The sequence below is a fragment of the Alternaria infectoria genome (genome assembly GCF_024043175.1).
Source record: "Alternaria infectoria strain BMP 0036 chromosome Unknown scaffold_4, whole genome shotgun sequence".
NCBI lineage: Eukaryota > Fungi > Ascomycota > Dothideomycetes > Pleosporales > Pleosporaceae > Alternaria > Alternaria infectoria.
The window spans coordinates 1264009-1288279 of record NW_026250693.1 but is presented as its reverse complement, the minus strand read 5'-3'; the positions used below and the strand labels follow the sequence as shown (position 1 = coordinate 1288279).

General features: G+C 53.6%; 10 protein-coding genes across 10 annotated transcripts; 4 read left to right on the top strand and 6 right to left on the bottom strand.

Annotated features, from left to right (window-relative positions):
• Positions 1-200: 200 nt before the first annotated feature.
• Positions 201-3832, top strand: LYS2 (putative NRPS-like protein biosynthetic cluster; the record flags this gene model as incomplete). The annotated part of the gene is made up of 3 exons (XM_051494835.1): positions 201-535; positions 582-1852; positions 1899-3832. 3 exons carry the CDS (start codon positions 201-203, stop codon positions 3830-3832), a joined length of 3540 nt encoding a protein of 1179 aa, XP_051355128.1.
• Positions 3833-5437: 1605 nt separating this feature from the next.
• J4E92_003437 (uncharacterized protein) lies at positions 5438-6416 on the top strand (the record flags this gene model as incomplete). The annotated part of the gene is made up of 2 exons (XM_051494834.1): positions 5438-5941; positions 5994-6416. The coding sequence occupies 2 exons, from the start codon at positions 5438-5440 to the stop codon at positions 6414-6416; spliced, it is 927 nt and encodes a 308-aa protein (XP_051355127.1).
• A 2199-nt stretch (positions 6417-8615) lies between these two features.
• J4E92_003436 (uncharacterized protein) lies at positions 8616-9653 on the bottom strand (the record flags this gene model as incomplete). The annotated part of the gene is made up of 2 exons (XM_051494833.1): positions 8616-9352; positions 9401-9653. The coding sequence occupies 2 exons, from the start codon at positions 9651-9653 to the stop codon at positions 8616-8618; spliced, it is 990 nt and encodes a 329-aa protein (XP_051355126.1).
• An 897-nt stretch (positions 9654-10550) lies between these two features.
• Positions 10551-11516, top strand: J4E92_003435 (uncharacterized protein; the record flags this gene model as incomplete). The annotated part of the gene is made up of 3 exons (XM_051494832.1): positions 10551-10723; positions 10839-10979; positions 11033-11516. 3 exons carry the CDS (start codon positions 10551-10553, stop codon positions 11514-11516), a joined length of 798 nt encoding a protein of 265 aa, XP_051355125.1.
• Positions 11517-11646: 130 nt separating this feature from the next.
• J4E92_003434 (putative NRPS-like protein biosynthetic cluster) lies at positions 11647-13841 on the bottom strand (the record flags this gene model as incomplete). Its single annotated transcript, XM_051494831.1, has 4 exons — positions 11647-12958; positions 13008-13527; positions 13566-13715; positions 13826-13841. 4 exons carry the CDS (start codon positions 13839-13841, stop codon positions 11647-11649), a joined length of 1998 nt encoding a protein of 665 aa, XP_051355124.1.
• A 483-nt stretch (positions 13842-14324) lies between these two features.
• Positions 14325-15248, bottom strand: J4E92_003433 (uncharacterized protein; the record flags this gene model as incomplete). The annotated part of the gene is made up of 4 exons (XM_051494830.1): positions 14325-14346; positions 14400-14704; positions 14757-15091; positions 15140-15248. 4 exons carry the CDS (start codon positions 15246-15248, stop codon positions 14325-14327), a joined length of 771 nt encoding a protein of 256 aa, XP_051355123.1.
• A 626-nt stretch (positions 15249-15874) lies between these two features.
• J4E92_003432 (uncharacterized protein) lies at positions 15875-16453 on the bottom strand (the record flags this gene model as incomplete). Its single annotated transcript, XM_051494829.1, has 1 exon — positions 15875-16453. The coding sequence occupies one exon, from the start codon at positions 16451-16453 to the stop codon at positions 15875-15877; it is 579 nt and encodes a 192-aa protein (XP_051355122.1).
• Positions 16454-16619: 166 nt separating this feature from the next.
• Positions 16620-18641, bottom strand: J4E92_003431 (uncharacterized protein; the record flags this gene model as incomplete). Its single annotated transcript, XM_051494828.1, has 2 exons — positions 16620-18350; positions 18417-18641. 2 exons carry the CDS (start codon positions 18639-18641, stop codon positions 16620-16622), a joined length of 1956 nt encoding a protein of 651 aa, XP_051355121.1.
• Positions 18642-18988: 347 nt separating this feature from the next.
• Positions 18989-21380, top strand: J4E92_003430 (uncharacterized protein; the record flags this gene model as incomplete). The annotated part of the gene is made up of 4 exons (XM_051494827.1): positions 18989-19028; positions 19080-19132; positions 19187-19592; positions 19645-21380. The coding sequence occupies 4 exons, from the start codon at positions 18989-18991 to the stop codon at positions 21378-21380; spliced, it is 2235 nt and encodes a 744-aa protein (XP_051355120.1).
• A 913-nt stretch (positions 21381-22293) lies between these two features.
• Positions 22294-24221, bottom strand: J4E92_003429 (uncharacterized protein; the record flags this gene model as incomplete). Its single annotated transcript, XM_051494826.1, has 3 exons — positions 22294-22341; positions 22392-24078; positions 24214-24221. 3 exons carry the CDS (start codon positions 24219-24221, stop codon positions 22294-22296), a joined length of 1743 nt encoding a protein of 580 aa, XP_051355119.1.
• Between the last annotated feature and the right edge of the window lie 50 nt (positions 24222-24271).

The following is a 24271-nucleotide window of genomic DNA, read 5'->3' as shown; positions in this document are numbered from 1 at the left end:
TCCATGACTCCAAAATCTCCTTCCGTTCTTCAATTTCAAAGGCTGTGAAAACAATCATCACTCCAAGCCTTGATCTCATACCTTCTTGCATTCAGTCCCATCCCAATTGACATCCGCGAACTATCTACGCGCATGCGCACACTTACAACGCGACCCCACCATATATTTCCTTGAACATGCAGGAACAGGTACGCGCGACAATGGCTTCACTTACTAAAGGAAGCATCCCGGATCCGACTGCGGACCTCCACTGGTCTGATTTCAAGGGACCCATCCACGAGATCTTCGCAGGCAATGCTCGCAAGCATCCCGAGCGGCCATGCGTGGTAGAGACGGCTACCAGCAAGACACCCGAGCGCAACTTCACATACAAGCACATATTCGAGGCTACCTCGGTACTAGCCCATCATCTGGTGCAAAATGGCGTGCAGAGAGGGGAGGTAGTCATGATCTTCGCCCATCGTGGCGTGGACCTAGTGGTCGCCATTATGGCTGTTCTGGCGGCAGGAGCGACCTTCTCAGTACTAGACCCGCTGTGAGTCTAGCTTATCAAACAGCTAGTGACCTACTGACATCATTAGATACCCCCCAGACCGCCAATGCATCTATCTCGAAGTCTCCCAACCACGCGCACTCGTAGTCATCGACAAGGCCATCCGTGAAGCCGGCCCCATCTCAGAGCAAGTGAGGGACTACGTCAAGGACAATCTACAACTGCGGACAGAAGTTCCCGCGCTCGAGCTCAAGGACGATGGAACCCTCGTGGGAGGCTCCAAGGACGGAAAGGACGTGTTGGAGGAACAACAGAAGCTCAAGGCCGAGCTGCCAGGAGTGCTGGTCGGCCCAGACTCAACACCCACACTTTCCTTCACATCAGGATCAGAGGGAAAGCCCAAGGGTGTCAAGGGCCGGCACTTTTCGCTAACACACTACTTTCCATGGATGGCAGAGACATTCGGACTGTCTGAAAATGACAAGTTCACCATGCTCTCTGGCATCGCCCACGACCCTATCCAACGAGACATCTTCACACCACTTTTCCTCGGTGCACAACTACTAGTACCCAGCAAAGAGGACATACAGCATGAGAAGCTCGCCGAGTGGATGCGCAAATATGGCGCGACAGTTACACATCTGACACCCGCCATGGGTCAGATTCTTGTCGGAGGCGCTTCAGCCGTCTTTCCAAGCCTGCATCACTCCTTCTTCGTAGGCGACCTACTAATCAAGCGCGACTGCAGGAGGCTGCAGAACTTGGCACCCAACGTACGCATTGTCAACATGTACGGAACCACAGAGACACAAAGAGCTGTCAGTTACTACGAGCTACCGAGCTGCTCCGAAGCGCCCGAATTCCTTGATACCATCGGTGAAGTCATCCCGGCTGGTCGTGGCATGAACAACGTTCAGCTTTTGGTAGTCAACCGCCAAGATAGGACAAAGGTTTGCAAGCCTGGTGAGAGTGGTGAGATATACGTGCGAGCCGGTGGTTTGGCCGAGGAATACCTAGGTCTGCCTGACTTGACTGCCACCAAATTCGTTGACAACTGGTTTGTGGACCAACAGAAGTGGGTAGATGAAGACAATAAAAAGGTGGAAAGCCAAGGTGCCGCCGAGCCATGGCGAGAGTTCTACAAAGGTCCACGCGACAGACTCTACCGCTCTGGAGATCTGGGCCATTACTCTGAGGATGGTAACGTACACTGCACAGGACGAGTCGACTCGCAAGTCAAGATTCGCGGCTTCCGTATCGAGCTTGGTGAGATCGACTCACATCTCTCTGCCCATCCTTTGGTGCGTGAGAACGTCACGCTGTTGAAGCGTGATGCCTATGAGGAGCCAACACTAGTCAGTAAGTTGGAACTTCATCCCAACTCAAATGTTTGCTAACGTCGTAGGCTACATCGTTCCTGAGATGAAGCGTTGGTACGACTGGCTCGAGGAGCGCGGTGCGAAAGACAGTGATTCCGCCGATGACACCAGCATGGTCACTTTATTGAAGCGCTTCAAGTACCTACGAGACGATGTGCGAGAGCATCTGAAGAAGAAGCTCCCCGCATATGCCGTTCCGTCAATCATCGTCCCGCTCATTCGATTTCCGCTGAACCCGAACGGTAAGATTGACCGACCGGCACTGCCCTTCCCCGAGCCGGCGCATCTGGCAGCCGCTGGTGCAAGACGACCCTCACAGCTGGGTGCAGCCTTGACGCCAACTGAGAAGACCATGGCCGGTATCTGGGCTGAGCTTCTAGGTGACCGCGGTGTGACAGCCGACGGCATCAGCGGAAGCGACTCCTTCTTCGACCTTGGAGGCCATAGTATCATTGCTCAGCAACTGCTCTTCAAGATCCGGCAAGAATGGAGAGACATCGATGTACCAATGACCACAATCTTCCAGTACCCTACGTTGCGCGGCTTCTCGGCAAACATTGACCAGGCTATGGACCCTATTGGTTTGCGTCTGGACACTGCAGAAGCCATTGATGAGGATCCAGAAGATGAGGCCTACTCTGCCGATGCCAGAGAACTCGCCAACCAACTGACCGAGTTCAAGACTAGAGAGCCGTTGAATCCCAAGGAAGAAGTACATACTTTCCTCACTGGCGCGACAGGCTTCTTGGGTGCTTACATTCTACGAGACGTCCTGTCGAGGCCCGGAAAGGTTACAGTACTCGTCCGTGCAAAAGACATTGATGCTGCACTCGGCCGTGTCAGGCAAACCTGCTCTGCATATGGCATCTGGGAGGATAGCTGGGAATCACGCCTGGAGCCTCTCGTGGGCGATCTAGAAAAGGAGAACTTTGGCCTTGAACCGAATACTTGGAACAAGCTTTTAGACTCTGTCGATGTTGTCATCCACAATGGCGCATTGGTACACTGGGTATTGCCGTACTCACGTCTTCGCGGACCCAACGTCATCTCCACCATGACCGCTCTCTCAATGTGTGCTGCGGGCAAGCCCAAGAACTTCGGTCTTGTCAGCTCAACATCAGTACTTGACACAGACTACTTTGTCAAGCTGTCCGAGAAGAGCCTGGCCAATGGTGGGACAGGTGTGCCTGAAGAAGACGACCTGGAAGGTGCTCGTAAAGGCTTGGGCACCGGTTATGGTCAATCTAAATGGACAGCCGAGTATCTCACACGACAGGCTGGCCAGAAAGGTCTGAGTGGCTGCGTCATTCGTCCCGGCTATGTCTTGGGAGACCCAGAGTACGGCACCACCAACACCGACGACTTCCTGGTGCGTATACTCAAGGGTTGCATCCAACTCAAATCACGACCCGACATCACAAACACCATCAACATGGTTCCTGTGACTCATGTTGCTCGCGTTGTCGTGGCATCCTCATTCAACCCGCCCATCGCGCCCCTGGGAGTCGCGCAAATCACATCACACCCCCGCATCACCTTCAACGAGTTCTTGGGAGCCCTCGAGAACTTTGGATACAATGTTCCTCTAGTTACCTACCCAGAGTGGAAGCAAAATATGGAAGCTTATGTCTCTGACCGCTCTGGTACGAAAGAGGAGAATGCTCTCCTACCGCTGTACCATTTCGTTACTGGAGACCTGCCTGCTGATACCAAGGCACCTGAACTCGACGATAAGAATGCGGCGGAAGCCTTGAAGAAAGATCAAGTATGGACAGGTGAGGATTGGAGCAAGGGTGGTGCGGTGACGGAGGACACTGTAGGTGTGTACGTCAGTTATCTGATCGAGCTGGGCTTCATGCCGAAGCCAGAGAAGAAGGGCATCAAAGAGCTGGTCATGAGTCGACTGACGGATGCTATGCGTGAAGGTATGAAGCTGGTTGGTGGTCGAAGGGGTGTCTAGATCACCCTCGCCAGACCCTGTAGTGCACATAGAGGTCATTTTTAGCAAGGGATCTGATCCTCCATTTAGCAGGAGATCGAGAAAAAGCACATTTTTTTAAATTAACCAATGCCGCACTCGATGATCAGCATGTACACATGTCGGAAGTGCCGGATGCTCGTGGTTCATCGCGACGTCCTCATCAAGACTAACACACAGTTTGTTGACGCTGAAGTATGCAGGTGCTTAGGCGCTCCTTCCATCGCGACTTCCATTTACGTCGAGTGACATCACAGCCCCATCAACGTTACAACACCCCGCCCAGCGCCATAGAGCATCCTTCCTCGCAGCGCCAGCTGCTAACCGACGTTTGCCTTGCAGCTTACATTTCTTTCCACTATTATACCCGGTTCGCTAAGGTTGCCCGCGGGGCGGAACACAACTCCGCCATGCTGTGTATTACCACCGGCTGTGGCTGCAGCAGAACGCTTATCGCCAGATCACTAATGAATCCGATGCTAAAGAGCACGCGGTGAATGCAACAACACTGAGGTGGACGTCACTGGCAGCGCTTCGTGCTGTATGGCATGAGGCATTACCAAAGGAATGGTAGGTTTGAGCCGGTCACTGCTGTCCGTTCGATCAGGGTACGAACAGCATGCCGAGAAAGCGACGGGCTTATTCAGGTCAAAACAAAGCACCTGATAGAGACCAAGCCAGCATAGCCAGCGGACGCCAGGACAACTGGCGCCTTCAACAGAGTATCTGAGCTTCTCATGTGCCAATGCCAAGATCGAGATCAGCAAGGCCAACTTCGTTTCAGCCACGCTTGGAGCCCGGATTCAGACTTCGCAAAGCAACTTGCAGCTATTTCCGCCAACAAGCGCTATCAAATGCGCTCCGCCGTTCCGACTTGGATTGGCGATGCGACACAAGGAGTGCTCGCGACGTTGCACCGCGGGGCCGTAACCAGCCGCGCCTCTGTGGTCCCCTCCGTTATCTAGGCGGATTGGAGAACCGCATTGGATTCTTGTGGGGTGTCATGCCTATGGTACAACAGTCCACGATCCGTGGGTTCAATATTTCCTAGGCACAGCTTCACGCATCCAGCGAACAGCCTAGGCGGACCATGGTAGCGCTTGTTTCCGGCTTGGCGCGTTCTCAGAGGGCATTGCACACGACGACGAGGTGCACCAGCGTGCGACGGTCCGTTTGCTCAGCGTTGCTCAGCATCGTCGGCGCGAGCCAAGACAAAGGGCGAAGATGATAAAGATGAGAGCTGGGGGCTCCAACGACATGAGGCCAGGTCGCTGCCGCGAATTCCGTCTTTGGTCTGAGCGGCGTCTGGAAGAGAGTTGCGCTGGGACCGCCCACGCGAGCCGTGATTGGCCGTCCCCGTCTTGAGATGCTCTGCCCAGCCCCAATGCCGAGCCTTGGGGATGAAAGCCAAGCCCAAGACCTTCTCCCAAGGTCTTGAGAGCGTAATTGTATGTAACAAGAGTCTTGCCTCTCCTGAGGGAAGTCTCCGCCTCTTCTATAACATGCCCGGCACCTCATCGACTTCGCATGTCTCAAAGGGTCGTCTGATGCCCGTCAACCAGTGACGTCGACTACCAATTGCCGGCAATGGAATCCCAGCGTCCGCCGGTGTCATGTTCGGCCACTCCCCCCCAGCAGAGCCAACCGCTGCACCAGCTATCAACCAACACATCGCCCGACGAGTACAACTACGCATACAACGAGAAGGAGCCATACCAGCGACAACAGACCATCCGCATAGACCGTCACAGCAAGTCGAGTTTTGGCCGTGGCCATGATTCCGTCATCTCGCACCCGTTCTCGCCAAAGGCATCCTCTGCGCCAAGCCCCTGCAGCAGCATCTCCTCGATCGGCCAACAACGCAACTCAACAGCAGAGATCCGATACTCCAGCAGATCAGAGATAGAACGAGGAAGCATACAATATCCACAACAAGCGCATCTTGATCCCGAGAAGCATGGCTACGGTTCGTCGCAAGGCCGCCGATCTCCAAACCGTGTGTCTGCGGCTGGACCAGACGGCGATGCGATCGTCTACGACAAAGGTGCCTACCATGAGAAAGGCCCAGAGGAGAAGGCATGGCAATTACTGGTATGTGTTCTACTTTCTCGAAGCCCTGTGGAGCGTGGCTAACAATATGCAGTTTTGGCTTTGCGGCCCCTGTGCTTTCCTCTCAGGCGCCATCGCTCTCTGGACGATCTTCGCCCTCCTGATCTCGCTCGCACTAGCACCATTGCGATTCTGCACCAAACGCCCGTCATTTTCGGAACAAATCACAGCCTTCCTCGCACCAGCGCTGAACCTGCAGCTACACCTCGTCTATTCCCACGACTCAACGACTGGTTACAGTGCGCCTATGCTCGTCGTCATTCACCTGTTTTCACCAATTGTCGCATTCGGTGTCGCAATCGCCGCATGGACCGCTGCAGGATTCTGGTTTTTCTCGTTGATATTAGGAGACCCTGGAGGTCACGACGGACACAACGATGGCAAAGAGAGCATCGTGGGCGTACGGAACTGGTGGGAACGATGGCTCTCAAGGGGACTGCGAGAGACGCATGTTTGAAGAGAAGGTTATTGCTACGACGACGAGTTTTTGTTTTTACCGTTCGCTCAGTGATGGGACGAGCGATGTTTAAGCGGCATATACCATGGCGTACTTTTGTTTTAGGGGCATCGGACATGAAGGAATGCTGATCTGGGATGACAGCACGGCGTTATTGGGCCTCTCTGTGTAAGAGTAGGAGAGCAAACGGAGCTCGACATGATATACCCCATTTTCCTCGAATACCACAACATCTCTACAACACCCATAACGTCTCTCGCACATGTTACTCGCAATTGACAGTGTACCTCGTACGAAACACTTTACACCGTTGCATTTCCAAGCAGGTTACCCGCGCTTCCAAGCCACTACCCACGCCTTACCAAGGAGTCCAGGCGCAAACTCACCCGTACTCAGCCCCTCGGCCCCTCCAATGCTTCGAGCAACGCCACACGCGTCCAAGACGCATGGCACCCAGAGAGCGGAAATCCAGTTGCCCCGACCGCCCGATCCAATCTAATTGCAAGCCACACATGGGGATTGAGCATGTTAACAGCCCAATGCTTACCGCCGCTCCGCCCATTCCGCTGCATGTGTTTCGACACGTTATCTGCTCACCGCAACGTAGACATCTTCTTGCGGCAGACTTGCCGTCCAAGACTCGTGCCAATACCGCCCAGGTTCCGCCGCGGATACGCTGTTTGCGCTATGGGGCTCCGCTCGGGCTTGGGGTTGGGGAAGAAGGAAGGGGTGGGAAAAGCAAGGGCGGTGGTGGAATGTTGGAGGGTGTAAACAGAGCACGTGTTTGGGGAGTGACATTGACGGTCTTGTGAGGGGTGATGAGCTATGAATTTCTTAATATAAGCCTACTCTTTGTCTACATCATCTTTCCCATCAGCGAGTAAACCCGTGCGTTCCTCGTGTTTAGTAACTCATACCACCAACCCACCCTACACACAAACCAGGTATCCCCATCACAACCGCCCAGGCCAACACCAACACGCAATGTACCAAGAACCCCAAGCAGTCGTTCGTAATAATCCTCTCGTGATGAGCGGAATAATCTCGTACCCAGGCGCATCCATACGTAAGAAAGCCAAGACGTATTACGGTGGGGTTTCGCCGAGTGAGAGACCCACGGACAGATGTGGTTTCATGTGGTTGCGCGTCGCTGGCGCGTTCGGTTTACGACGCTGAGTAGATGTGTATGTGAAGTATAGTCAAGGCAAAGGAAAGAAGTGGCCGGATACAAGACGGGTATGTCGGCTTGATAGCACTCTTAGGTAGCTAGGATATAGTTCTGTGGGTGTGGCGCATATGTCCTGCTCATTCCCCGATTCCCGATTCTTGGGGAACGAACAGTTGGGTGATGAGTATCGCAGTTGGTAGATCGTCAGCTCACTCGGGTAGAGTTGCGATCATTGTACATGTCCCCATACTGCAGTCTGGCGATATGAGACCGATTGCTTGGGAGTTAGGTGATGAGCAACATGCTCGAGGGAAAGTTCCGCGCGAGAAAAAGGGCCGAGGAGATGAAGCTATCTTTCTCGGTCCTTTTCCCTTTCCTTCTGCGAGCGGCGTTTGCGTTCGTTGCTAATGTGAAACCGGGGTGCCCATCTGACGTGTGTCTGGGCATGCGGATAGCACGGCTTGCGCTGTTTATGCAATGGGTGTGATCGTCGCTGTGTTATGTGAGGGTGCGGCGCGCGGTGTGAAGAAGCGCTGGATATATAGGAATGGTATGATGATCGTGTATACAGGTTTGAGAAAGTATTTGTATTCATTGATTTGAGCTTGCGCTGTGGTTTTGATGCGCAATTGTATATTCGTGTTCGTATTTATCGTGCTCGTGACGTACTCTGCTACGATCTAGAAACTCTTGACAAAGACATTAGGGCATTAGACATGAGAATAGACGTATGTGTACAGAAAAAGGTATATATGATACAAGAAAGATGAGAGGCGGAGAAAGCGGCGTTCCGTCCGCGTTCATACGAAAGCTTTGGCTTTGGTGTGGAACTTGTGTGCGGGTCGTGAGACGGTATGTGTAAGGTCTCTGTCGTCGCATTGCGACTCGAATGGCTGATTAGCAGTACGAAAGGACGCATTCGTATACAACTGATCGTGTGGTGCTGACGAATGCTGCTTTGCTTCGTTGTTTTGCTCCTGCCAGTGGCGGCGTGATATGTGGTCGTGCTATCATTTCCAGGCAGGAAAACTTCAATCGTTCCCGCTCGAATGTACTTGTCGTATAGTGATCTGACTCTTCATCTTTTTGTGGCCTCTACCTCGCATAGTCTCTCTCGCCATGCAATTCTTGAGGCACTGTTCTACAATCGAAGGGTCGCTGTCAAGGAACTGCTCGTTCAAGAACCAGCTCGAGCTCCTTTGTACAGACAGCCGTAAACAGCTCCTCTCACTCCCGATTTGCTTCTGGAAGTAATGATCAAGGAAGGCGTAGGAATCATCGAAAGTCTTGTAGCAGCTGTTGCATGCAAAGGTCGCTTTGTCGTTCGTTGCCATTGTGTCGAGCGCAATGTGCGAGGTGAAGAGTATACATCTGGATGCAGGCAGTCCGGAGTGAGCAGCAACGGATATACATGCATCGCAGTGTGGGCATATCTCCCTGTCGTCGTGTTTATCGTGTGGGAAAGCTTTCTTGGCGCGTAGTGTGCTCGATTTGGACTCTTTGAGATCTTTCCGCAGGTTGTCTGCGAATGGGCAGAACTCTACTTTGAAACGTGGAGGAGGCAGTATGGGTGATAGTATTGGCGATTCGAGACGTGCGTATTGTTCGCGTAGAGCGGTAAGGCAGGCGCGACGGACGCTTTTGGCGGTCGTAATTATGTTGTCAATGGGTATCGTTGGTGTCGAAGAGAAAACGCTGTCGTAAAGTGGTTGTCTGATTTCGTATTGGATTCGTAGGAGTTGTGCTGAGAGGATGGTGTTGCATTTTGCTACACATGGTCAGTCTCTATCATCTCGGGGTTGAACCGCGTACTTACTGTCGCCTTCCTCGAATCGTGCCCCAAATCTTGCTTTTCCTTGCTCCATGATCCTTTGGATCTGTCCCCCTAGGCGTAGAGCTTTGCCAACAGCATCGTCGCGGTTCTTCGTGCCGAGACATAACCATTTGGAACGCGTGCGACGATGCCGCGCCTGCCACTGCTCGTACGCTTCATGCGCATCCTGGAATTCGCGATCGATATCCCATAGCGTAAGAGACCCATGTGTCGATTTCTCCCACGAGACAGCCATGTTAGACATTACACCAGAAAAATACGCGTATAGAATCGCAAAAACAAACAAACAAGAGGAAGCGGGGAAAGCAGGCGAGCGACGAAGGTGAGTTTCAGAAGGGAACAACTATCCTTAAAGCAGGAAGAGGTCTACCGTATGGGGAAATATCTCCAAACCGCACGATCTCGATTAAGACGCAGAAACCTGAAAACGCAAGGGCATTGAGAAAACAGGGTCCACAAGCTTGCGGGTGCTGCGCTGGCTTTACATACAGCTGCGAGATCCTGCGTCATGTCACCCGCAGGTACCAGGGCCACCGCATAGGGAGGCTCGCAGGCGTGGAAATTAACTGCATATCCATTGCCGTGGCTGTGTGGCGGGTCTGGGCGATATTGAAGGATTGAAGAAGCGAAAGTTGCTCCGGCACCTCATCCTCCTTTCCCAATGGTACGCAAGCTGCTATGCACCGCCAACCAGGAACGACAGGTCCATGTGGGAACATGCTGGTCCGTGAAATTCAGAGAAGGGAACTATAGCTGGTAATCATATCGCGGGTGCCGAGGATCGTGATGAAGATGCAGGGGCAGCAGCAATGATCCCTCGCGCCATGGTCCGAGCACTCCCGTATCCTCCGATTAAGGACGCCTTATTCGAGTCGTGGCACGCTACGGTAATGACAATCACCGCCGCATTGAATTGGCCTTTGATATGGTCGTGAGTGTTGTTCATGCGAGCGGCGTGTCGTCGCCTGTCAGCCTATCGCCGGTGTTATTGAGTGAAGCTTCGCTACCAGGGTTGCGCCGGATTGAACCCCACGTCTCTCGTCGTGTCGTGCCCCACCATGGAGATCCTCGAGCTTCATTCCTGCTTGCTGGCTTCCTCTGTTCATTGATAGTCATACTACATCTTACAACAATGTCTACCGGCCACTCACACGAAGGCGCGTCGCATTCGCATTCGCACGAGGCTGCGGATCACGGCCACACGCATGAGATCCTCGATGGGCCGGGGAGCTACCTGGGCCGCGAGCTGCCCATCATCGAGGGAAGAGACTGGGAAGACCGGTCCTTCACTATCGGAATTGGAGGGTACGATGGACCCCGTGTGACACGTACATGTCGCTACACTGCTCGGCCGATGTTTGCCTGCTGCAGGGTTGGCATGGCAAGAGATACGATATTCTCATGATACTGACCAGCCTAGACCAGTAGGCTCGGGCAAGACAGCCCTCATGCTAGCCCTCTGCAAACACCTCCGAACACGCTTCTCCATAGCCGCGGTAACAAACGACATCTTCACGCGAGAAGACTGCGAGTTCCTCACCAAGAACAATGCCTTGCCCGCGTAAGAGCAGCCACAATACACATATTGCCGGAGCATGTTTGACGCGATTGTAGTGAGCGCATCGTCGCTGTCGAAACGGGAGGCTGCCCCCATGCCGCCGTTCGCGAAGACATCTCCGTCAACCTCATGACGCTCACAAACCTGCACCAAAAGTTCAACACGGACCTCCTGCTCATCGAGTCCGGCGGCGACAACCTCGCTGCGAACTACTCGCGCGAACTCGCCGACTTCATCATCTACGTTATCGATGTCTCGGGTGGTGATAAGATCCCCAGGAAGGGTGGTCCGGGTATCACGCAGTCAGACCTGCTGGTCGTCAACAAGATCGATCTTGCCGAGGCGGTCGGTGCGGATCTGGGTGTCATGGAGCGGGATAGCAGGAGGATGCGTGAGGGTGGGCCGACTATCTTTGCGGTCGTCAAGAGGGATCAAGGTGTGGATGCTATTGTGGACTTGATTTTGTCTGCGTGGAAGGCTTCTGGTGCTACGCAGGCCAGAAAGGAGAAGTTCGAGCCTACGTTGATGGAAGAGAAGTGAAACAACAATGAAGAAGCGACTGTGTTTACGAGCAAACCCAGTTATGGCTCACGCAGGTTCGCAGACATGTTTATTGCAGAACGAGAACGCTACGATTTACATACTATAAGCAATTATATACCGAGGAACCTTACAACTTGGCACCGCCCTCTACATCTACACTTCCCTTAAGCAAGTCCCAATCCGCCATGGTGAACACAACGTATCCATCATCACCGCCACCCTTGCCCTTGCCAGATCCAAGAGCGGCCGGGTGCCAGTACATGGTATCGTATTCCGCCTCGTCCTTTCCTTGCTCCTTCGCCTCTTTATCCGCCCTCTCCATAATCTTCCTCAGATCGATACCATCATTCCTCAGCGGGACCTTGTTCTGCTTGTTATTGTGCATCGTAGTCTGCTGTTTCTGTATCCTCAAGAAGACAGGCACTGCGTATTTCGGCAGCTTCTCCTTCGCGTGAGCAAGGAGCGCGTTGAAGTTGAACGAGTCGAGATGTGCGGGGTCGATGTAGATGGCTGCACAGCCTGCGCGGCCGTCGTAGCCAGGCACTTCGACACCATAGACGTTTGCTTCTTGAATTCCGGGGAAAGAGCCAAGTGCCTCGCTGACTTCGGCTGTGCTCACGTTCTCCGACTTCCAGCGGAAGGTGTCGCCGAGGCGGTCCATGAAGAACCAGCGGCCGTCGGCGTCGCGGCGGAGAGCGTCGCCTGTACGGTAATACAAGTCGCCTTTCCTGAAAACATTGCGTTCGAAGCGTTTCTCAGTAGCATCCGGGTTGTTCCAGTAGCCGACAAAGGCTTGCTCGCTCGGCATCTGTACGAGGATCTCACTGCCCTCCTCGTAGGACTTGCGTTTGCAGAATCCGGTCTTAGGATCGCGCAAGAGGTCTCCGGTTACGAAATCGATCTCGACTGGGACGTAAGTGTTATGGGAGCGCCAGCGCTCGATGATACCCTGGTGTCCAACTGAAGTTGCTGTGAAAGGCCCACGCGAGCCATTGAAAAGCGCCATGACGCCCTCTGTGCTGTTGAAGAACTCGCCGACGATCTCGATGCCGAAGCGATCGACAAAGCGCTGCCATACATCGGGACGAAGACCATTGCCGAACATGGCTCTAACATTGTGTTTCCGGTCGAGGTCGCTAGGAGGGGCGTTGAGAAGGTAACGAGCTGTCTCTCCTACGTAGACAATGGCGGTAGATCTCGAATCGCGTACGTCGGTCCAGAATTTCGATGTAGAGAACTTGGTGCCGATACAGCATGTAAGGCCGGTGACCATGCAGACGAGTGCCGTCGTGCCTCCCGTACCGTGGTATAGCGGCATGCAAACATACCACCTATCGCCGTTCGGTCCTGTTTTTAGTCCCATAGCACCCACACGCTGTGTCAAACCAACGGCTCTTTGCGTCTCGAAGGGGCAAGCTTTCGGGTGTCCAGTTGTGCCACTGTTGTAGTTAGCATTGTCCTCTTCACAGCACAGCGGCGGTAACTAACCTTGTATAGAACAGGAAGAGCGGGAACTTTCCATTCATGCCCGCCCTAAGCTCATCCTCAGGCTTAGTAGGTTCCAGCCTCGATATCTCTCCCTTCAACCCGGTGTCCAAGACCAGTACAGTCATGCCCAGCTCGCTCTCCAACCTCTCCCTGACAGCTTCGATGCGGTCTCTGCACTCCTGGTCTTCATCCACAAGCAGCACCTTGGCGCCGCTGACTTTCAAGCAGTGCACCAGCGCATCGCCTGCGAGGTTGTAGTTGATCCACGCCGGCGCGCTTCCTATGCTCCAGCTACCCAGATGTGCAAAGAGGAACTCGGGCCGGTTCATCATGTACATGGCAAAGAGCTGCCCGGGAACGACTCCATTCTGGCGGAGGTATTGGCCGTATCGGCAGGCGTTCGCGTAGGTTTCGGCCCAGGTGTAGCAGCCGGTTCGGGACCAGATGCATTCTTCGGTCGAGGGCAGGCGGTGTACTTGGGCTTCGAATTGGTACCACAGAGATTGGCCTCTGCCTTGTGCTGTTGTCTTGTTAGAACGTGGGTGGTAGGAGGCATACGCAGCTTCGGCTTACCATTCTTCTCGAGATCGCGCGCGGCAGCTTTCAGGACGCGTTGGCCTTTGAGGTCTTTGGTGATGTGGTATTTGGCGTCGATGTAGGCTGCAGCGGCAGTAACGCCTGCGATTGCGCCTGCTACAGCTTGAGGTGCTTCAAAGCTTCGTTAACCAACATGTACGACGACGGTTGTGTAGAGATGGTCGGGAGCTGGATGGGACGACAAGCGCGCCACGGCCGCTACTTGAGATGGGAACACGCACCGATCGGAAGAGCCATGATGAGATCTTTCTTGTATGTCTTTGAATGAAGAATGTACGTGAAAGATGCGCAGAGAAACAATGAAGGTAAATGTCGCGACAGAAATGCGCCGAAGTCTGCCCAATGCTTCTAGATAACCTGCGACATGGCCATCCGCAACGTGATCAATTGCCGACATGCCCTCGGCCTCCCAACCGCCGTTCTACGCCAATGCACGCGGCTGGCGGCCCCAGAGTACCTAACCCCACGTGTTGAGCCCCACACCTACCCGTAACTCTACTCTGCAACCTTCATTGCGATGACTTCGGACCTTTTCCACATTGGCCATGGATTAAAACGTTGGCGATGATTGATCCGCCTGGGCATAGGATAGCTGGCGCAGCCATGCCTATATTTAGGAATTTCGAGGCTGCTAACAACACACCCACAGTCACAGTTTGGGAAGAAGAGTTATTCTGTCCTACGTTATATTGTTTCGTGTCGACATTACCGGTATTTACACTAGAGCTTCGCCTCAGAACCCCTAGCGAAATGAGCATTCTACCTACATTACCGCAGCTCTTCCATTAAACTCACATATGCTTGTGGAAGAAATCCAACACCATCTTGTATCCGCGCTCGTACTCCTTCCTGACCTTCTCCTGCGAAAGGTCACTGCGCGCCGCCATCCAGCCGTGGATCTGGTCTGGGAACCACTCAACCACGTGAGGAACCTTGATGCCTTCCTGCCACTTCTTGACGTCATCCTTTGACTCGTCGCCTGATGGAAGCATGATGTAGGGAATCTTGATGCCGGGGGCGTCGTCGCCAGCAACCATGGCGGGGTGGCATGCTGCTGCGACCTTGAACTTTGTGCCTTCCATGGAAGACAAGTTGACAATCTGTACAGTGTTAGGAGATACGTCGTAGGTGATCTGGCTAGCTCTTCCGTACCTTTCCGCCCCAGCAGAAGCCAATGATAGCCCACTTCTCAATTCCGTACTTCTGAGTGAGTTCATCGACAATCTTCGGGATGCGCGGCAACGTCTTTGGCGGCGCAGCCTGCGACTGGAAGAACTCGCCCATCTTCTGCTCCTTCTCCTTGGTGTCCGGGGGCATCCAGGAGATGTCGGCTGGCTTGCCCTCGAAGAAGTCGGGCATGAAGACCTGGTACTTCTGGTTGTCGGTGTAAGCCAAGATATCAGCACCTTGGAGTGTTTGGTTGAAGAATCCAAAGATGTCGTAGACGACTAGGATTCCTTGTTTTGCGTCCTTGGGGCCGGTTTGATCTGTTGGAAGTTAATTGCGGTCCCTGGTGATGTCGTGCTGGGACGTACAAGTCTTCAGTCCGTCTGCCTCAATGTAATCGCCCTTGGGTTGGTAGCCCTCGCTGACTACAGCGGGTGTGTTGCAGCATGCCTGCGACTGTGTGGATTCTGTCGACATCGTTGCGGTCTGTTGTTTGGAGATGGCGGATAGCCCTTGTTTACGTGGAAGCGTTGTTGGGCGGAGTGTAAAGAAACGTGGTGCCGCAATTGAAAATCCTCGTAAGTTCTGAGGTAAGATTCGAGCAATTGGAGATTGAAGAAGTGAAGTTGTTCGAGCAATGACGCGCATTATGAGTTGCTAAGGTATTTGTCAAACTGTCAACGACGGTTGGGTGGGGAACTGAGCACCGCGGCTACCCCACCATGATGTCACCAACAGCGTGCTCTTGCCCGAGACGATGAACATCGCATATCATCTGGAAATAACTAGAAGACTACATGCAATCATACAACAAAGACTCAAGACACCGAACCCTCCATCAAGTCCATCAATCGGAGTCGCGATTAGGATTCAACCGGCAATTCCAACAGTCTCCCGAAATCGTACCTTCTACGTCACCCTTCCACCCGCAGGCACGACTTCGACAAAGGTGGTGATATTGACCGCCATGATCTCCGTCACGATCCTGCTGTAGGATAATTTGACCTTGCCAGGATTCCACTTCTCGTTCAGCGTCTTGCCTACGAGCGAGACATCGCTCGATTTCATAGAGTATGTCACCTCGGCAGGATCGGTTCGATAGACTATCGACGAGGTCGGCGCTTTCCTTCGTAGTGTTCGGCTTGTCTCAGTTGAGCGGCCCAAAGCCTTTTCCTGGTCTCCTCATCAGGCGCCCGAGGCATCATCTCAACGTTCACAATGATGTGACCATCATCGGTCCTTCTTGGCAAGGCGCGCCTGTAGAACAACATCGTTTCCGACCAAGGCTCGGCGGCCATTACGCGCTGGGCTTTCTTGAGTTCGGCCAGATGCTCATTGAGATAGGCATGTACTTCGGTAACAAATTGCCTCAATGTGATGTGCTTCCCGTCTTCGTTCTCGATGATTAGAGGAGGTGGGGGTCGATAGCCGTCCTCCTCAGGGCTAGAATCGTACGAGAGGTCGAACTTTTCGAGACATTCGCGGCTGTTCACCTCGATGCGGCTCAGTCCAGGCTCGCTAATCTCTTCGTTCGCATAGGGGTGGTCGATCAGCGGGACAATCTTTTCTTCGTCTTTGGACCCCACCACAATCTCAATATCGTGCCAGCCGGTCAACAGATTCCATCGTAGCCGGCACAGGAGGTCCAGGCGGATGCAGTCGTCCACCAATTGAGAAGGCATGACAGCGTAAGTTGACGTGAGGCCGAGGAATGTGCCAGGAAGGATTTTGCAAATTGGGGGGTGAAAGGTGAATGCTGAAGGTATCATGAGAATGTGGCGTACTCCAATAAAATACATGAGTTCCAAGACCGCTAGGGATTTACCCGGGCCTAACTGGATTGGCTATCTAAGCATCCAAGTTCAGCTTCTCTAGCAAGGTGTCTATCTTTCCCAGCAAGATTTGATAATTCATCGCATCCTGAGCAAACTCATCACCAACTTCCTCGCCGTCTAAATTCCTAATCACACCAGCAGCAATCTGTTGCTCAACCGCCGCGATGTTCTCGTCCTGCTGTACACTGTCGGGTACACTGTCTTCTAATGCGAGATCGCCCATTGTGTCAACGAGATCTCCCTCGGTACTAGCTTGCATGGCTGCGTTCTCATCCATCATCTCATCCAGCCCGCTGTCTTCGAAGCGAAGCCTGAATCGTTCCGAGAGGTAGTAGCGAATATCGTCGACAAGTTCGACAGTGTCAGTCTCCTGACGTGCCTTGACGCGATTCGCAGATTCTTGCACCAGCTCTGCAAACTCAGGTTGGTCGATGTAGTGTTCCAGTCGATAGGCGATGTATCGCGCAGCAAATTCTTCGAGGCGTTGCACCCTTGTATCCCACCCGGCTCGAATAACTTCGTAAATATCCACGGCCTCATCGGCATCTGTAGCTCCCCGTGGGTTGTCTGACTCGACTGCTGAGGTTGCGCCATTGCCTAGCGCAGAGATGATGATGGCGGCGCGCTGCTTGAGCTTCTCGATGAAGAGCTGATCTGCAGCGAAGAGCACGTCGATGGCAATATCGAGTCCGAAGTCGGCGCGCTCGGTGTACATAAAGGTGAGTATGGTTTCCAGGACGGCTGGCGAGCAGTCAATGGTTACAATCTGCAAATGCGGTGTATCTTGTGCTTCTTTGAACTGCGAGCTGAACATGGTCAGGAAATATTCGGAGCGCAATAGCATAGCTCGATGCGCAGGGAAAATGGTCGATTTACGGGACGCTCGTTGGCGGGACGGCGACCTCGAACGTGAGCGACCTGATCCGACAGGTATGCCTAGAAGAGGCCCCGGTGTGCTTCGCACAGGCGGCGTAGATGACTCCGACGGCCCTGGTGACCGATCTGTGCCATCGGAGTCTTGGTCCTCGTCATCGTCATCGGCGCGCAGTAATATATCGGCGAAGATGGAGTTTTCCCGGTCCCATTGTATACTGTCCACTTTTGCGGTGTCTACGACTCTTTTATGCCGGAGGACGTTGTTCTTGAACCAGCCCTCTAGCTGATCTCTGCCGCGTTCTAATTCTTCTGCTCTTCGCTGGCGTAATAATCTTCGATCGGAGACTTCTGTTATATCTTCAAACAAGCGTTCTATCTCCAGCTGCTTGCCAATCTTGTCTATGCCTTTCAACACAACCAGCTCCTGCTCGTCACTCAAACCATGTAACGCTCTCCGTATCGAGACTTCCTGGAAGTACAAATACTGCAACGCCACACCTAGCGATTCGGCGGGTATAGTATTGGGAAGTTTCCACGACGTTGTGTTCGGCGCTGTCTCGAGCTTCTTCGCAAAGTAGGGCGATCGTGCGGCGAGGAGGAATTTGTGGAGGTGGAACTCTTGGCCGAAGGCTGTTATTGTGATGTCTGTTGTCTTGGGCGACGGTCGCGTGAGAAGCGAGGTAATATGTGCTGCCAGCGGTTGTAAGGGATTCGAGGATTTCGCATAGTCGTAGGATAGCAGTAGGTTACGTATACGGTCGTTGAGCGCGTTGTATAGACATCTCTCGCCTTGGAACGTGTCGCGTTCGCAGAGTGCACCGTTCTCGAGGAGCAGGCGTATGACTTCGTAGTGACCGCATAGACTAGCCTTCAGCGGTCAGCGCTCTGAATTGAATAGCGAATTGTTTAGATTTGAAATCGGAGATTGTCTTACTAAGATAAGTGGGGTGTAATCAAACCTGTCTCTTGCGTTGATGTTTACCCCGGTCGATATCATTTCCTGGCAAACCTTCAAGTCGCCCCGCCGGCATGCTTCACAGAAGACCCTGAAATCCTCGCTCGTGTCCAGCGGATTCTCTTCCTTAAGCTGGCCCGAGGAAATCGCCTGGGCTTCGGTCGCGAGGGCGGCCTCGATCTCGTGCTTCTTCTTGACGTCCATTTGTGTGGCGAGAAGGAGAGGTCCTCAGTAACGGCGACATGGTGGAGGTGAAAGTGACTATGGCTCTGCGATGACGAGTGGCGGCGGAGATCGGCGTGACTATCGATAAGAGCAGTGACAGGGGTGCGTGCGCCTGGCAACTGCAACACGTGAGGCGCGTGCAGCGTTGCTGGGTTGACGGGCGTTAGCGTAAACAGGGCCAAACACCAAGGAAACTTGGCTTCCATCCCACCCACTGTACATTACATACATCCCTCGCTACCTCCGAGCTCTACTAACCCAGCAGCTTGCTACCCTATCCTACCTTAATAGTTGCATGTCTTTTGAGCAATAGCAATACCTTCACCATGCCCGAGGAAGAAAAGTACGATGTGCTCGAGAAGATTGGTACGGACCGCCCCCGATAGGCGCAAGAGGACGCATACTGACGTTGTATAGGCCATGGGTCCTTTGGTATCATCCGCAAAGTCAAGCGGAAGTCAGATGGCTATGTAAGCAGCGACGACGAAGCCTGCGCGCGCGACGACGTGCTAACCGCCGCCTAGATCCTGTGCCGCAAGGAAATCAGCTATCTCAAGATGTCGCAGAAGGAACGCGAGCAGCTCCAGGCCGAGCTGTCCATCCTCAAGGAACTCCGCCACCCCAACATCGTCGCCTACTTCGAGCGCGACCACATCAAGGCATCGCAGGACCTTCACCTCTACATGGAGTACTGCGGCAACGGCGACCTCGGACGTGTCATCCGCGACCTCAAGAACAAGAACCAGATGTGCGAGGAGGAGTTCGTCTGGAGCATCTTCAGCCAAATCGTCAGCGCCCTGTACCGCTGCCACTACGGCGAAGACCCACCTGCGGCAGGCCGCAACGTCATGGGACTCGTTGGCAACGCGAAGCCTGCCCGTGACCCGCGCAAGCCCATGATTCTCCACAGAGATCTGAAGCCCGAGAACAGTCAGTACCTGGTCATCTCCACGTCGCGTGACTCTGCGCTAACAACTCACAGTCTTCCTTGGCGATGACAACAGCGTCAAGCTGGGCGACTTCGGTCTGTCCAAGATCCTCCAATCCCACGACTTCGCCTCTACCTACGTCGGCACGCCGTTTTACATGTCGCCTGAGATCTGCAAGGCCGAGCAATATGGTCCTCACTCCGACATCTGGGCACTCGGGTGCATCATATACGAGATGTGCACAAAGTCACCACCCTTCAATGCCAAAACACACTTCGAGCTCATCTCGAAGATCAAGCTGGGCCGATACCCCGACATACCGGCCTGCTACTCGGCAGAACTGCGCAAGGTCATTGCAAGCTGCCTGAACACAACGCCCGACAACCGACCAGACACAGCCGCACTTCTCAACCTGCCAATCGTCAAGCTTATGCGCAAAGAGCAGGAAGTCGTTAAGCTGGGGCAAGATCTCCGTGAGCAGCGTATGCTGACAGCGAAGCGGGAGAAGGAGGCAAGCGAAGCCATTTCACGGATACGCAAAGAGTTGGACGACCAATTACGACGAGAGTGGGAAGTCAAAGCACAGTTGGAGATTGAGCGACAAGTGAAGCTACAAACGGAACAACGAGTACAAAAAGAGCTGGCTCAGCTCCAGGCGACCTTCGAGGGAGAAGTGAACAGGCGGGTAGAGCGCGCCCTGAAGATGTACCCCAACCGTCTGAGCACATCGCCAAAGCTGGCTCCTCGGTCCAATACGCCTACTATGGCGGCAACAGAACCAACGTCTGCTTTGTTCTCAGCAGAGTCCGATGGTGCCGTTAAGAGCGGCTCGCAAAACACCCTCAACACAGACTCCGACTTCGCCAGCGGAACAGACTTATCGTCACTCTCCCTGGACGACCACACCGAAGATGTTACCATCGCAGCTAAGCCAAAGGCAAAGCGACCGTCCCGCGGTCCCCTCGTCCGCGCCCGCACAATGTTCTCTCAACCCTCCACCACACAAGTACCCGACTCTCCCATGGATGTGCAGATGGCTGAGCCGTCGCCGGCACCTATCTCACTCAAGGGACTCTCGCTTTCCCCTCGTCGCAACCAGCAACCTAAGCAAAACATCTTCGCTGCTGCTAAGGAAGGCGCGAAGAAGTGGGAAGCTGACGTTCCCCCGTCGCCGACTGAGGCAGAGTGGAACGCCGACTTCGACGACGATGATGATCTTCCTGTTCTGCCATCGCCAACCCGCGCACGAAGCGCCTCTGGGGGTCGTCCTATGAGTGCGGACCCCTTCAAGGTGCTCGCAAATGCCCAAGCGCCACTGTTGAAGGCCAACGGTCGATTGGGAAGCACACCAAACCTCCTGGGTCCCAGAACTACAAAGCCCCGTCCTGTTTCCGCCGTACCCATCGTCGCTGCGTCGCCTTCTCGAACAAAGTCCAAGTCCACCGACACCGCATCAACATCGCCGCGCAAGACAGGCGCTACCACAAAGTCCATTCCATTTGCTGGACTCCCATCAAAGAAGGGCAACGAGGCATTCCGCGTCCAAGCGATGCGCAACAACGGCGGTGTCCAGGGCCGCACACTAGTCGAACTTCAACAAGCGCGCGGTATCCCTGTGCACACTATGAGTGAAGATGAGGGAGGCGCGAAGAAGGGCTTCGGATACAACGGCCGAAGGAGTCCCGTCAAGCGAACTGGCGGTATCAGCCCACCCGCAGTATGGGACCCCGAAACCGAGCCGGAGATGCCATCTCCTTTCATCCAACGCAGCAAGCGCATGGTCCGGTAGGACGGACGATGCGTGACAGCTCCGGAACGATTACGACATATACAACAACGACACGACGAAGGGTAAATAATGGGGTGTTTGGACATACAACATTCCACGGCGTTGGCGTGACGACAGTACGGAGGGCAAATACCATTTCCTTTGTCTCATCAAATGGAGTGGTGTCTAGCGTTGAGGATTGTGGATTGAAAGCGAGCGTATGCCTCGCGTCCCATCTACCATCTCTTCCCTTTGTCATCATCATTGCATCTGCGCTTTGTTTTACGCACATTTTCCACGAACGCATACTAGCATCTTTTTGGCGATATTGTGGGTTGGGTTTGGATAGGCGTTTGAGGCGTTGCACCGTGATGAGACGGGTTGCATCTGTACTCTTATTTATTGCGACGAATGTTACTACTACCATACTTCACATTATGCACACTTAGATTTCGTATTGTGATTAAGAATACATTCGAAATGAAGATATCACCATCCGAAGCTCTCTGTATGTAGGTATATGCCCTGCGCTCCCGTCCCTTTGTGCACCGCCCGCTCATCGCTCAACGAGACAACATCGTGCTTCACGTCTGCCACCAATCCCTGTGGCCCACACACCACCACTGCACTCTCGCCCAACGCTTGTTCCAACGACCTGCGTATAATATCCCGCGTCTTCGGTCGACCGGAGTATATCGCTATCGAAGGATGAACGACAACTCTTTGGCCCTTCTCGAGAGAAGATGGAGTGGAAGGTGCGAGGGACCTAGGACGAGATGGGGTAGCTGTAGATTTCGAACAGCTGCACACTGCTTTACTAGCTGAGGATGATTCGTCAACCGCAGTGCGGCAACAGCATGTGCCGTTCGGACCACATGCTTCTTTGATATCGAGACTTGATGAATCGATCGATGTTACTTCTTGGTATCCCTGCCTATGCGCTTTCTTCTCGCTCTTCTTTTCTGATGTCTGTGAGGGCGATCTATATTGCACGGTCCCATGCTCGGGTTCGTTCTGTGCCCTTGCACTCACATTGGGTGCAGTCACGCCTGAAAGCACGGAGTTGTGCTCTTCTGTGAAGGACTCGTCGCAGGTGATGTAGACGCTCATCTCGAGTTTGATGTCGCGGAGTGTTTCCTGTAGCGTTCGGAACTCGGTGTACACGGAGGAAAGTTGCTCGGAGAACCAACTTAGCTGTCCTCTGCTCTTGACGACCCATACGAAGCGGATGTGTCGTGTGACTGCACCTGTTGGTGTTTTGAAGATCGAACTGCTGCCTGTGTTGCCACAAGCATTCTCCTTCCAACCCTGGAGGAGGTCGCGGAGGAGTGGGAGAGTGAAAGTACCGCCGGTACTTCCTGCGAGGAGAACGACACTGTCGAATTGGCGCAGTGGTCTCAGAGTGCCGTATGGGCCTTCTATGGCCACAGTCCTGGCTTTGACGGGCACTCCAGATAGACTACCGGATTTCTCCGCGTGTCTGAAGAGACGCTTAGTACCTCCCTTCTCGGCCTTGATGTAAAACTCCATCTTCCCATCTGCTGGTATCGAGGCCACGGTGAATGGATGGCTTTGTAACGGCACAACGGAGTGACAGGATAGATATACATGTTGACCAGGAGTCCAGCTGATGGGTGGGTTAGGTATAGTGATTCGGGTGGTGTTGTGAGGAAGGGGTGTAAACTCGGCTTTGCACGCCCAGAGGCCATTCAGTTGGCCCCGCTTCTTTAACGCAGGATGAAAAATGGAGCTGTTGATGTATAGCAGTCGCAATGCTCGGAAGAGGCGGTCGAACAGGAAAATGGCAACAGGAGCCCAGACATAGCCGTTCATCTCGATAGGGGTATGAATGTAGACGAACGCAAGGAAAACTGCAAACGAAACGATATGTTGAATAACAAAGATCTCGTAATTCCAGCCTCGGATCGGTGTCATGGAACTGAACACAATCCATGCCAGGGTACACCATGCAGCAAGGCCTTTCCAAACGATTGCGTTATTCTTGAGTTGGTAGCCGATATAGTCGTACGGAGCCCATGCACTGAGGAAATACCCCAAGTGCATGGTGGCCGTAAGCAGCATGCATCGAGCGCACCATCGATGTAGCCAATTTAAACGCTCGTAGCTCACACCGCTAAGACATCCGATGATGTTATTCTTGCCCGCTAGCAGGACGATAATCGGTAGTTGGGCTATCGTGACCACACCGCAACGAAAGCCAATATTCTCCATGCTGAACATGTCCGTCACATCGAAGCCGTATAAACATAGAACGACCAGAACGACCACGTTCCCGACAACCAGCGACGATCGGCCGACTGTTGGTAGTCTGAGTATGCGACCTTTCAGTGGTATGCGTAATGAGAAATTGGACGCTTCGCGCGTCAGGGCGCAGAGTGTCGCATTCCCGAGGGCGAACCATGAGATGGGCTTTGCAGGCGTCCGCGACCCCCCTCTTGCTGCGAGCATTCTTTGGCGGTATAGCACATAGTTGTACACGTTGAACAGTGTTGCGATACCGACTGCGGCCCCAATCACTGCGTAGTAGAAGTCCGGCCATTCTGTGAGCGGGGGCAAGGCGCCCATGGAGCCCATCAACATGTGATTGTGGCTCATGATGCTACGCGCTGCTGCAGTATTGCCGACTCTGTTTGGTTTTTGTTTCCAGGCTTGCACTGAATGCAAGGTTGGGCGGTTGCCAGTGATGGATGGCGTGTGCCTGTACCGATGTTTATCGCATGCTGACTTCGTCGCGAGCAGTCTGAGATGTAACCAGGGTAGTTGTTTCGCGGGTACGTCGAAGGATCGGTATGGAGACGCACTCTAGGACGTTGGGAGATAGACAGCGTGTGACAGTGTCATAGGAGGTTGATAAGATGTGATAGTCGTCCAGCGAAAGACGCACACATGCA